We start from the raw sequence: 14,293 nt of genomic DNA on the forward strand, positions 1-14,293 counted from the left end.
TGTGATCATCTCTAAGCTCCTCATTTCATCTGACTTTCACTCTTTCTCCTGGCTCCTTCATTTCCTCAAGTCACTGCGATCTTCAAACTGACAATGGCCTCCACTTACTGTTTTTTTTTTTTTTTTACCCTTCAAAATATATCTTTGGCTGTCATCATTTTAAAATAAGACTACTGTTTCTACTACTTCTCCTAAATGGGTCCTATCAAAATCATCAGGGGCATCTTTGAAATGAAAAAGGAAATGGCAACCCACTCCAGTATTCTTGCCTGGAGAATCCCAGGGACAGAGTAGACTGGTGGGCTGCCGTGTATGGGGTCACACAGAGTTGGGCACGACTGAAGCGGCTTAGCAGCAGCAGCAGACTATTCTGTTCTCCAAACTACATTTATCAAATATTTATTAAGCACATGCTACTTCCCTGGTGGCTCAGATGGTAAAGAATCCACCTGCAAAGCAGGAGACCCAGGTTCAATCAATGGGTTGGGAAGATCCCCTGGAAAAGGGAATGGGTTACCCACTCTAGTATTCTGGCCTGGAGAATTTCACGGACAGAGGAGCCAGGCAGGCTACAGTCCATGGGGTCACAGTCAGACATGACTGAGTAATGAACACATGTACCAAGCAGTGAAGAAAAAACTACATTCCAACCTCAAGGAAATCTTCATGAGAAATATGGACAATAACTAAAATGAGTAAAATGTGTGGCATGTGGAAGTTTACAAGAGCTACCGAGGAAATTAAAGAACAGAAATCGTCAAGAAGTCTTGGGGGCTGGGTTGGCTGGGAATGTCTCACTGAGAAGGGGCCGTGTGAGTCCAGACCTGAGGAGGTGAGGAAGTTAGCTAGGTGGGTAGCAGGGAGAAGAGCATTCCAAGCAGAGAAAACATCAAGGTCAAAGGCAGAAATGTGCTGGAAAGAACTGCCATGGGGACTGTGCAGAGAAAGGACAGAAAATGGGGTCACAGGGATAACAAGAGACTAGACCTCTGAGGGAGAAAATGGCAGATTTCTGAACCAATTTTGAAAGTACAGCTGACAGCACTTGGATGTCTCATAGGCATCTCAATGGAGGAAGCAGAAATCACTCCTCTAACCCTTAAAACTGCTTTTCTTCCATGTTGGCTCTTCTCAGTATATGGCATCACCATCTACCCTGTTGCTCCAGGAATTATCCTCTATTTCTCTTCTTCATTACTCGTAGTTATTTCTACCACATCAGTTCATCATCAAGTCCTATGAATTGTGCCTATAAAACATATCCCAAACCCACCCAATTCCATCCATCTTCACAACATATTCAAAGCCATCATCTTTCACTAGATTTCTGCAACTGTTCCATGGGTAAATGCTTAACAAACCCTTTCTCCTTCTCTAAGGGCAAATTTTACTTGAGATTAATTTTCTAGCTCTGTTACCCTGGAAACCAGATTATGTTGGAATGTCAGCATGGTTAGTAAGTGTATGGTAGAAATGACCCAAATGGTAAAATACACCTGTACTTAGAGAAACTATATGCTAACTGGTAGGGAACCATAGTACTGGGATTCCATAAAGGTCATGACTCTTGTAACTGAGCTTGTCTCTTGCAGTGTCCATGGACTTAACTGCAAAGTATTAACTCTCTGGGACATGAGGCTTCTAACCCACCATTGCTCCCATTGGTGCAGATCTTGTCACCTTGCACCTGAGTTCTCAGTGAGTGTTGGGGTAGGGATTCATAGAGACTAGCCCCCATGACTCCTTATATGGACTTCTGCAAGGACCCACAAAGAAGGAGATGATGTCATGTGGCTCTTCTGGCCCACTGGGTTTCTAAACCTGTATACTTTTGAGCAGACTGGCACCAAATGTGGTCTTATGAGTCTGAATGCTTAATTTGGCCCCCAAAGATTTCCTAATGGGGAGTGCACTTCCTAACTCCACTATATCTGTTATTTCTCTCCTACAATCCATTCTTCACGTAACAAAGTGGATATTCAAATATTCAACCATGAATATCATCTCCCTCACATTTAGAAGAAAATCCTCTTTACTCACCCAGGTTTCTAAAGCCCTAAGAGAGGTATTCCTTGCTTACTCTCCAATGTCATCTCTACTCTCCCTTCTCACCTGCTGTCCTCCAGTTGCAGGGGCCAGATTTAATGCTTCTTGACATGTCCATCTCATTCCACTCTAAGAGCTTTTACAAGCTGATCCTCCTGCAAAGAATGTCCTTCCCTCTTACTTTCCTGCCAGGATAGGGTAGAAGTACGGAGCCTTCCAGCTCTCTCTTGCCTTACTGCCACTAGAAATAAACATCTACACACAAACTGGAGTCCACTATGAAGTCTAAAATGGCGTACAGTATTGTTATATTAATTTTCACAGAACTAAACTCAACATTCAGAAAATGAAGATCATGGCATCTGGCCCCATTACTTCATGGGAAATAGATGGGGAAACAGTGTCAGACTTTATTTTTTTGGGCTCCAAAATCACTGCAGATGGTGATTGCAGCCATGAGATTAAAAAACGCTTACTCCTTGGAAGAAAAGTTATGACCAACCTAGATAGCATATTCAAAAGCAGAGACACTACTTTGCCAACAAAGGTCTGTCTAGTCAAGGCTATGGTTTTTCCAGTGGTCATGTATGGACATGAGAAGTTGGACTGTGAAGAAGGCTGAGTGCCGAAGAATTGATGCTTTTGAACTGTGGTGTTGGAGAAGACTCTTGAGAATCCCTTGGACTGCAAGGAGATCCAACCAGTCCATTCTGAAGGAGATCAGCCCTGGGGTTTCTTTGGAAGGAATGATGCTAAAGCTGAAACTCCAGTACTATGGCCACCTCATGCAAAGAGTTGACTCATTGGAAAAGACTCTGATGCTGGGAGGGATTGGGGGCAAGAGGAGAAGGGGATGACAGAGGATGAGATGGCTGGATGGCATCACTGACTTGATGGACGTGAGTCTAAGTGAACTCCGGGAGTTGGTGATGGACAGGGAGGCCTGGCATGCTGCGATTCATGGGGTCGCAAAGAGTCTGACATGACTGAGCGACTGAACTGAACTGAACTGAACCTCTAGAAGCTTTAAGAACTGTGTATAAGCAATGGGGTGACAGACTCAAGATTTTCCTACAGGGGTTTGATAGTTCTTGCTTTTTCTGAATCCAACTTTTCTACTGGTTAGAGAAAGATCCGGAGAAGGCAATGGCACCCCACTCCAGTACTGGAAAATCCCATGGACGGAGAAGCCTGATAGGCTTCAGTCCATGGGGTCGCTAGGAGTTGGACATGACTGAATGACTTCACTTTCACTTTTCACTTTCATGCATTGGAGAAGGAAATGGCAACCCACTCCAGTGTTCTTGCCTGGAGAATCCCAGGGACGGGGGAGCCTGGTAGGCTGCCGTCTATGGGGTCGCACAGAGTCGGACACGACTGAAGCGATTTAGCAGCAGCAGCAGCAGAGAAAGATCAACCTTTATACGAACACCCACCTTAAAGTTCTTATCTCTAATTGAAAATAAATGTATTCTTAGATATGATAAATAGAAGAGCTTGTAGAATACCACGATGGAGCAGAAGCTTCCATGGTGACTTGCCAACAGATGGCAGAAGGAAAATTATTCGAGAGCACCTCAAAAAATTTTGAAAGAAAGGATTATAATTGTCTACCTTTGTATTCCCAAACACTAGCACTGTGCATAACTATACATATTTAATGAAGAAATAAATGTTCAGTTTCCACATTTACACCAGGAGATTAAAGAGAGAAGTCCACTTTGTGAAACACTGAAAAGATCTACTTAGCTTAAAGCTGAGAGATCTTAGTAAACAAGTTTAACTCGTTAAAAGGGAGACTGTTCCCGAGGAAATGATGAGGAAGAGATAACTACCACTGACTCTAAGAGGATTTTGAGTGTTACCTTCCTTCACGGATAGGGCTTCCAGTTTGACGGGCAACTCCTCCAAGGTCCCGCCTGCAGCCGTTGAACCCTGGATGTCTGGGACAGCATTTCGGCGACCTGCCCGTGCTGATGACGCAAAATTGTTGACCACAGGCTCCACATCCGTCATTTTGGGTGAATCTGTCCTCATAGTAACATCTACAAATAGAAGGTGCACATGAAGACGAAGATGAGCCTATTCCAAGATCCACGTTCACACTAATGGTTAAAAGGCATGGCTACATCAACAACACAGAAGCCTTGAGAATCGGATCACTGACTGCACCCTGCATCAAGGTCCTGGGGCTTCTATCTGCACGTTTGTACAATCACTGAATGGAACAGGAAGGCCTCAGAGGGAGCCAGATGGCTATAAATAACTGCGGAGCCCAAAGGAGCCACTTGGATGCTTTAGCGTGCAGTAATCTCTTGCCTTTTGTTCTGCTTTTCTATGGATGGATCAGCCAAATGAGGGCTTGGAAGGAAATGCAAACCGCTTTGTTTGGCCACTCCCATGGAGACTCTGCCTGCCAGTATTTGCTTGTGGTGCTTGTTCAGGCTGAAACCAAATCACTATAATTTGTAAGGACCAAACAAAACACACTCTGTTCTTTCTCTTTAGAAATAAATTGAACTTTATCTCAAAGCCTTTTTACCCCAGTGGCAGCTGTTTGTCTATCTGCTCTAGCGTCAGGCACAATTTTCGACAGTCTCATGTTTGTGTTTGGGAGGGTAGAACCTGTGTTACCTTTTCTTGCCTTCAAGTGGACATGGCAATTACTAGTACCTTCCTAAGCATCTTTTATCTTCCTAGCAAATGCCTCTACGAAAGAATTCTCAAGAGACCATTCCCTACAGAGGGACGGAGGTGGCAGACATTGCTTATTCTAAAACGAGCCCTCTCTTTCATATGTTTTCTAATGAAAACTTTCCTAAGGCATCAACAATGAATAGTATCTCAAAAGCAGCAGCTGCAGCAGGAATTTTCTCTTTTTTTGAGAACCCATTAAATGCTAGGCTCTCAGCTGGGCCTTGAGAGTACACAGAAATGATTTTGTCTCCATTTTTAGGGGACTTGCACACTCCAAGGGGAGAAGAAAGGATATACAAGCTAGGATAGATAACATCCTAACACAGAATGGGCAGAGTATCAACCAAAGGATGAAGAAACTCATCTGTGGCACCTAATGGCCGAAATAGATGAACCTTGACCTACATGAAGCAAATCAAACCTTTCACTGTAGTTAGAAGGGAGTCTTTTCCAATCAGTTAACTGCAATTCAGAATTTGGTAAACATGAAGTGAAGAGTCATAAATTATGGTGCGTTTGATATCATAAACACACTTTTTTTGGTTCACAGCACCCCAAAAAGACACACGGAGTTTCATGTGGGCCCAGATGTTCTCATCTCTAAAGGAATCATGGTAAAGCTGAGAACAATGCTAGATTTTCAGACATTATTTTGGACTTCTGAATGTTGGGTGTTTGCCAATTGTCTGGCATTGACAACATCAAGTAACTGGACTATTAGTCAAAGAGAACACTCCATGCTAGACTCACAAAATGATATTGGTTAATTGAATTAATTTCTCTGAGTTGCAGTTCCTCACCTATATAATGAGCCTGACTGATTCAAAGGATTCTAGTGAAGAACAAATGAGATGAAGAACATGGAAATTCTTTCTAACTATAAAACCATATTCTGATTATTGGCATCATTATTCATCTCTCACTAAGTTTGATTTATACCACCACCTCTTATGTATCCCCTTTAGTCCTAACAAGAAACATCATCTTATTGAAAGACCTCTTGAGTTTTAAAAGAAGGAAACCAGAATTTATTCAATACTGCACAAACATGTTCACCTGTATTATCTCAGATAAACCTCCCAATAACCCAATGAAGTAGTGAGGAATAACTCTCACTATATGAGTGTGGAAGCTGGGGCTCAGAAAAGTGACTTATTTTAAGTTGAACAACTGCTAACCTAGCACACAAGGTTGCAAATTCAATTTCGGTTCATTCTGAAAGCAAGATGACATGGATTACTACAAAACTATCCTTCTAAACTCTGGTGATATACACAGACAGCCATACAACAGCCAATTTCGAATCTGCCCTTCATTACTTTTCAAATAGAAAAAATTATATACAGTTGACCCTTGAATGACACAGGTTTAAACTGCACAAGACCATTTATATGTGGATTTTTTTCAATTAATATGTTCTACAGTGCTACACAATCCATGGTTGGTTGAATCCTGGGGTGGAGAACTGCTGATGCAGAGAGTCGACTGTAACATTATACACAGGTTTTCAGATGAATGGCGGTCGGTGCCCCTAACCTCCATGTTGTTTAAAGGTCAACTCTATATACATTTGTGTTGAAAGAGAAAGAGATTCCCTGTTTTTGCATAGGTATTCCTTTCTGGCTTGAACTTTTGGTTATCCATGTGCCCCCACCCCACCCTTATGATAGACAAATTTCAATTAGAGATCACTTCCTACAGCTTTCGAGGAACACTTGACATTATTTAGGGAACAGACCCCATGTGCAGGCCCCCATTCTGTCCTCAGCCAATTAACATCACATGAGAAGCCATGGCCACAATCAACTGTTTATTTCTAGGAAGCATCTTCATGCTAAGTTTGGAAGAGAAGCTCCATGAATACCTTGATTCTTACTGTCCTGACAGTCCAAAATCTTAATACTAAAGATAACAATAGATATAAGAATATTAAGATATACTTTTTAAAATACTTAAATGTTATATATTTTATGATTAGTAAGATGGGATATGTCAAAGGAGTCTTGAATTAGAATTTGCATATTGAAAGAAAACTTCCAAAAGGTGGCCTGATGGATGGGTCATCAACATGAAAGAAAAAAATTCTGAGCTCCAAGATTTTTCGTTGCTATTGACTCCTATTTTGAAAGTTTTTGCTTTTGCCTCTATACTATTATTTCTACATAGGCTTTCTAAATTTGCCCTTTTTTGTTGATTGGTGTTAGAAAACAAGACCATCACAAAACTAAGTTTGTCAATGTTATACTCATTAACTACCATTTTAAGATCAAAACAAAACTGGATATGCAGAAGCTCAAACAACAGGTTACTTTACTGCAGAACTTTCCTTGGTCCATTTCTGAACTCTCACTGGGCACCATCTTCCTTTCAGAGCCTGTGACTGATGCTGAGTGACCAGGACGTTAGGCTCCACCACAAGACAATCCCAGCCCCACAGGCTTCCTATAGTGAAGTCATCTGATTTCGGTGACTTAGAGAGCACTGGGAAGAGCGTCTGAATACACAAGGTGATTCTTAACTGGGCTCTTTTAATTCCCTGGTAAGTTTGTTGCAGCCTTAGAAATAATCTGAAAGTACATCAAGAAAAGAAGGATTGAATAAATCATATCTATTATATTACTGGATATTATATGGCTCTCACAAAGAATGTGTAAGATCCAGTCAGATGTACTTATGGAGATATGTTCCTAATACAATGTGAAATAAAACAAGCTTAAATAGCAGTATTGACAGCATGGAGTGAAAGGGGAAAAAAAGTAATGAATATAATGTCATTTGAACTTAAAAAAAGAAGAAAAGTTCTAGTTAGGAATTTAAGAGAGAACAAGGAGAATATTAACCACTTTTGGTATCTCCTTACGTATTTTAACCTGTAATAAAGTATTAAAATTAAATAATATGTAAAGGAATTGAAACACATTCACCTGGAAAAATTATGAAATACACAGATACTCTAACATACCAAGGCTCTAAATGTAATACTTTGACAATTTTACCCAAAATAGTGTATCTTCAAGTGAAAGACTCTCCCTACCCCAGTTAGTCATCTTACATGTCTGTTGTTACTATCCTATGCAATACCAATTGCATATGCAATCAATGTATATATACACACGTTTTATATATATATATATATATGCGTGTGTGTGTGTGTGTGTGTGTGTGTGTGTACAGGGTGCGATCAATCACATCAGATCAGATCAGTCGCTCAGTCGTGTCCGACTCTTTGCGACCCCATGAATCGCAGCACGCCAGACATCCCTGTCCATCACCACTCCTGGAGTTCACTCAGACCCACGTCCATCGAGTCAGTGATGCCATCCAGCCATCTCATCCTCTGTCGTCCCCTTCTCCTCCTGCCCCTGATCCCTCCCAGCCTCAGAGTCTTTTCCAATGAGTCAACTCTTCTCATGAGGTGGCCAAAGTACTGGAGTTTCAGCTTTAGCATCATTCCTTCCAAAGAACACCCAGGACTGATCTCCTTTAGAATGGACTGGTTGGATCTCCTTGCAGTCCAAGGGACTCTCAAGAGTCTTCTCCAACACGACAGTTCAAAAGCATCAATTCTTCAGTGCTCAGCCTTCTTCACAGTCCAACTCTCACATCCATACATGACCACAGGAAAAACCATAGCTTTGACTAGACGGACCTTTGTTGGCAAAGTAATGTCTCTGCTTTTGAATATGCTATCTAGGTTGGTCATAACTTTCCTTCCAAGGAGTAAGTGTCTTTTAATTTCATGGCTGCAGTCACCATCTGTAGTGATTTTGGAGCCCAGAAAAATAAAGTCGGACACTGTTTCCACTGTTTCCCCATCTATTTCCCATGAAGTGATGGGACCGGATGCCATGATCTTCGTTTTCGGAATGTTGAGCTTTAAGCCAACTTTTTCACTCTCCTCTTTCACTTTCATCAAGAGGCTTTTGAGTTCCTCTTCACTTTCTGCCATAAGGGTGGTGTCATCTGCATATCTGAGGTGATTGATATTTCTCTCGGCAATCTTGATTCCAGCTTGTGTTTCTTCCAGGCCAGTGTTTCTCATGATGTACTCTGCATATAAGTTAAATAAACAGAGTGACAATATACAGCCTTGACGAACTCCTTGTCCTATTTGGAACCAGTCTGTTGTTCCATGTCCAGTTCTAACTGTTGCTTCCTGACCTGCATACAAATTTCTCAAGAGGCAGATCAGGTGGTCTGGTATTCCCATCTCTTTCAGAATTTTCCACAGTTTATTGTGACCCACACAGTCGAAGGCTTTGGCATAGTCAATAAAGCAGAAATAGATGTTTTTCTGGAACTCTCTTGCTTTTTCTATGATCCAGCGGATGTTGGCAATTTGATCTCTGGTTCCTCTGCCTTTTCTAAAACCAGCTTGAACATCAGGAAGTTCACGGTTCACATATTGCTGAAGCCTGGCTTGGAGAATTTTGAGCATTACTTTACTAGCGTGTGAGATGAGTGCAATTGTGCGGTAGTTTGAGCATTCTTTGGCATTGCCTTTCTTTGGGATTGGAATGAAAACTGACCTTTTCCAGTCCCGTGGCCACTGCTGAGTTTTGCACATTTGCTGACATATTGAGTGTAGCACTTTCACAGCATCATCTTTCAGGATTTGAAATAGCTCCACCGGAATTCCATCACCTCCACTAGCTTTGTTCGTAGTGATGCTTTCTAAGGCCCACTTGACTTCACATTCCAGGATATCTGGCTCTAGGTCAGTGATCACACCATCGTGATTATCTGGGTCGTGAAGATCTTTTTTGTACAGTTCTTCTGTGTATTCTTGCCATCTCTTCTTAATATCTGCTGCTTCTGTTAGGTCCATACCATTTCTGTCCTTTACCGAGCTCATCTTTGCATGAAATGTTCCTTTGGTATCTCTGATTTTCTTGAAGAGATCCCTAGTCTTTCCCATTCTGTTGTTTTCCTCTATTTCTTTGCATTGATCACTGAAGAAGGCTTTCTTATCTCTTCTTGCTGTTCTTTGGAACTCTGCATTCAGATGTTTATATCTTTCCTTTTCTCCTTTGCTTTTCGCTTCTCTTCTTTTCACAGCTATTTGTAAGGCCTCCCCAGACAGCCATTTTGCTTATACATATGTATCTATACAGGGCTTTCCAGGTGGTGCTGTGGTAAAGAATCCACCTACCAATGCAGGAGATGCAGGTTTGATCCCTGGGTCAGGAAGATCCCCTGGAGGAGGAAATGGCAACCCATAAACAGTGTCCTTGCCTGAGAAATCCCATGAATAGAGGAGCCTGGCAACTACAGTCCATAGGGTTGCAAAGAGTTGGACACGACTTAGCAACTGAGCATACATATATTTATACTCACATATACAAAGTAGAGAGAATTGCTCTCTTCAGTGCTTTGTGACGTTTAAAAAATATATAACCCACAGAAAGATGAGGAAACACTACTGAGAAAAACAAGAGATTAACTTCCAGGTTCTTTTAATTTGCTGGGCTTAAAGCTAATTGTGTTTACACTTGCTAACCAAGGCAGCTGACTCACTAGCAACTCTTCCGCTTTTTCTTCTACAAAATTAGCAGTGGAACCTGTATGAGTTCTGCTTTGTCAACTGTGGCTGTTCACAGGAGCTGAAACCATTTGAATGTTGGGAGGTTTCACAGAAGTCCTTGCACAGCCCACCACAAGATAATGCGATTTATAAACTCCTGGGACACAATTTCTTCTCCATTGAAAATACACAATTTCCCAGATGCCTTAACAAAAGACCATTACACAAGCACATATACACAGGTCAGGATCTTTGCAATCTCCAAAATATGAAAACGCAACACACCACACAGCTGAAGAAGACAAAGACAGCCAAGCTTATAAATGGAACACTGGAAAAAAAAAAAAAACATATGTATTTATATATAAACCACTAGTCAGCTCCCAGTGAGCTCAAAATTGCCTGCTAAGGGTATGTTGCTGCTGCTGCTGCTAAGTCGCTTCAGTCGTGTCCGACTCTGTGCAACCCCATCGATGGCAGCCCACCAGGCTCCCCCGTCCCTGGGATTCTCCAGGCAAGAACACTGGAGTGGGTTGCCTTTTCTTTCTCCAATGCAGGAAAGTGAAAAGTGAAAGGGAAGTCGCTCAGTCCTGTCCAACTCTTAGCGACCCCATGGACTGCAGCCCACCAGGCTCCTCCGTCCATGGGATTTAGTATGTTATAAACATAGTGTAAATAAGTAGAAGTTTTTGCAATCTCTTTCCCTTTCAACATATGTGGTCCATTTTCTTAGCTCGCATTCATTCTTTTCTCAAGCTTCATTATTTGAAGCCAAGGCCACAAGGAGGTGGATAGCTTTTTTTTTTTTTTCTAATTTCTGCATCCATATCAGTCACCTCATCTCTTACAGTGAAACCACTGCTCATTCTGCATGTAGGACTTGGAATAAACTCCTCAACCACTAAATCAGTTCTCTGGAAGTATGAATCAGACTATCTGAAAAAACACTTAAACAGAGGAAGAACATGTATTTTGGAAAGCCGGTGCTTTTCTGGCCAAAAGACAGAAAGGGGAACACACACACACACACACACACACACACACACACACAGTGGTCTCAGCTAATAACCAAATCCCTCATGTCTCTTTCTCCTGCTTTCTATGTCTTAATACCTTATGCTAAATATTTTTTGGTTTGATTTTCTGTCTTGGAACATACTAATCTCTTCCAAACAAGGTAAAAGAACAATAACAATTGCCTCTTAATGTGGACCGATGAACACAGACAATTATTCATCCAGTCAACATTTAGCAAGCTCTTACTATATCATAAGTGCCAGTCCCTGCGCTAGGTTCACAGGATATAAAGAGGAACCCATAGTTTGGTGAGATCAAACACATTCTGACCTTTTCAGTTTACTTCTTGATTTTAAATCTTATTCTTTGGAAATTAAGTAAAAGTATCTGCCTCTAAAAAGTCCTTTAATATGTGCTGCTGTGCTGTGCTTCGTTGCTCAGTCATGTCTGACTCTCTGAAACCCCATGGGCTGTAGCCCTCCAGGCTCCTCTGTCCACGGGGATTCTCCAGGCAAGAATACTGGAGCGGGTTGCCATGCCCTTCTCCAGGAGATCTTTTCAACCCAGGGATTGAACCCAGGTCTCCAGCATGGCAGGCAGATTCTTTACCAGCTAAGCTACTAGGGAAGCCCAAACTTTAACATATCTCCTATTAAGCTAAATATCAAGACCATCTGAGGCTGAACAGAGCTTACATGGAATGTATACATGTATAAAACTTATATTTTTAACTTAGAGACCTTTCTGTCTTTGTAATTCCTCCACATATGGCATTTCCATGCCTCCAGTACATGGGAAAGGGAATTCTATCTTTTGTCTACTGACACACACATTTTTCCCCTCGTGCTTAGGTTCTTCCCAATGATAAGAACAGACTCTTCAGTATATATATTTGTAGGTGTGTGCTTAGCCGCTCAGTTGTGTCCAACTCTTTGTGACCCCATGGGCTGTAGCCCGCCAGGCTCCTCTGTCCATTTGGACTCTCCAGGCAAGAATACTGGGGTGGGTTGCCATGCCCTTCTCCAGGAGATCTTCTCAACCCAGGGATCAAACCCAGGTCTCCCGCATTGCAGGCAGATTCTTTACCATCTGAGCCACCAGGAAAGATTATATTTGTAAGTACATAGAAGCTATTCTTATCACAGAAAATTTTTGACAGCTTAAACCTACAGAATTCAAAATGCACAAACTCATTTCCCCATAATCTTGCAAGTAAAGTAGTAAACAAAACTGAGTATCTTTCCTGCATAATGACGCTTGCTATACTAAGCTAGGGCCACTTAGGATAATAATATAGACTGATGTGGATACAGGTAGAAAAGAGTAACTGCAACAAACCATGGAACTCCCTTGAGCGTGGGGGTCACAGTTAATATGGGATTTGCCACGATAAGTGAGGAGGAATTCCCCTGCCTCACCTGGAGACCTGGAAAAGTTACATGGCAGGCAGCTCCCCTATGTGCACGGAGGAGGAGTGTTTAACTCCAAAAGAGAAAAGAGGACCAGACTTCACAGGGAAAAGTCTCTGAGAAGAGCCCCAGAGACAGAGCAAGGAAGTTCCAGCAAGAGGCTGCCCTCAAACCATCCACTTCGCATCCTGACCCTTTCCAACTGCACTTGGACACAAAATGTTCTTAGATTTCAAAAGGGGCACAAAGACTCTCCAAACTCACAGAAGCCCAATTTTGCACTAGTGAGAAAATCATACAATTTTGAGATACATATGGTTTGTCTACACCCTTCCTGTCTCAGAGTGAACACAGTGGCCTGAGAAGTCGGTTCCCCTTTTAATGAGACAGTGGTTTTTAAATGTCAAGTGACTTTTGATGACGTCAGTAGAAAGGAGAGAAAAGGAAGTTGGCTCTGACCAATGTGGTCACAGTACAGATGGCTTTCTATCCCTCTGCCTGGTACATGGACTGCAACACAGATGCCCAATAAATTCACTAAATGTTGAATTAATAGCTGACACCTATACATTATGAGTAGGCAAACACAGTCAGTGAAGGTGTTTTTAATTATTAATACTATTAATAAAAGCTGAAAGTTCAATTATGAAATATTACAATGAAATTTGTTGTATTAACATTAAAATAGCTTTGGAGGTAGGCTGTGGACTATGGCAAATACAATGCCTTGCAGGTAAAAGTAATGCTGTTTGTCAAATGCAGAGTAGCAGCTAATGCACACACTCTTACAGAAGCACCCTCATCCAGGGCATCTGAGAGTTATACTCTTCAGATATCAACCTTCTAGAAAAGATCCATATACATTAAACTATGAACAGCCTTGCAGGACCATTCAACCCTGTCTGAAACATCTGTAAGACATCTGTTCTATATCAAAAGATCCTTGATATTTGTTCATATTTCATCCTTTCCAAAACATCCATGGAGACATTTACATGGTCTGTATGAAAGGTCCATATTTGGTCATGTCCAAAACCCTTTGGCATCCACCAAATACGCTCACAGATGCTTCCCAGGTGGCAAAGTGGTAAAGAATCCTCCTGCTAATACAGGAGACCTGGTGTCAATCCCTGGGTCAGGAAGATCCCCTGGAGAAGGAAATGGCAACTCACTCCAATATTCTTGCCTGGAGAATCCCATGGACAGAGAAGCCTGGTAGGCTACAGTCTATAGGGGTCACAAAGAGTCGGACATGACTGAGCACACACAGAAATTTTAAAGACCTTTAGAGGTGGACCAAATGTCTCATGGAGTTTTGGACAGGACCAAATGTCTGCTAACCATGAACAGACTTGTCAACAAAGTCAGTTACATCCAAGCCATCAGCTTTCCCTTGTACAAACGTGAAATCCTCTAATACCTTAAAAGATCAAATTCTATAGTTTTAACTTACCCAGCTAATTCTCCTTTACCGTTTTCATTCTCAACAAGAGGAAAAATAAAGCCCTTTTATCTTCTGCATTTATTTTCTTTGCCTATGATTACTATCAAGAGTGAAACAGTGATGATGAAAAAGAGGCCTATAATGACTCTTCCAATT

At 41.7% G+C, this 14,293-nt stretch overlaps 1 protein-coding gene across 5 annotated transcripts in view; it reads right to left on the reverse strand.

Annotated features, from left to right (window-relative positions):
• PKIB (cAMP-dependent protein kinase inhibitor beta) overlaps positions 1–14,293 on the reverse strand; it is a 120,432-nt gene that overhangs the window by 5,491 nt on the left and 100,648 nt on the right. For all 5 annotated transcript variants that reach the window (XM_024996842.2, XM_015472789.3, XM_059889844.1 and 2 more), the window contains 1 exon segment: positions 3,912–4,091. In XM_024996842.2, the coding sequence (XP_024852610.1) occupies positions 3,912–4,083 (172 nt within the window). In that variant the 5' untranslated portion in view covers positions 4,084–4,091.

Source organism: Bos taurus, chromosome 9 (genome assembly GCF_002263795.3).
Source record: "Bos taurus isolate L1 Dominette 01449 registration number 42190680 breed Hereford chromosome 9, ARS-UCD2.0, whole genome shotgun sequence".
In the NCBI taxonomy this organism is placed as follows: Eukaryota; Metazoa; Chordata; class Mammalia; order Artiodactyla; family Bovidae; genus Bos; species Bos taurus.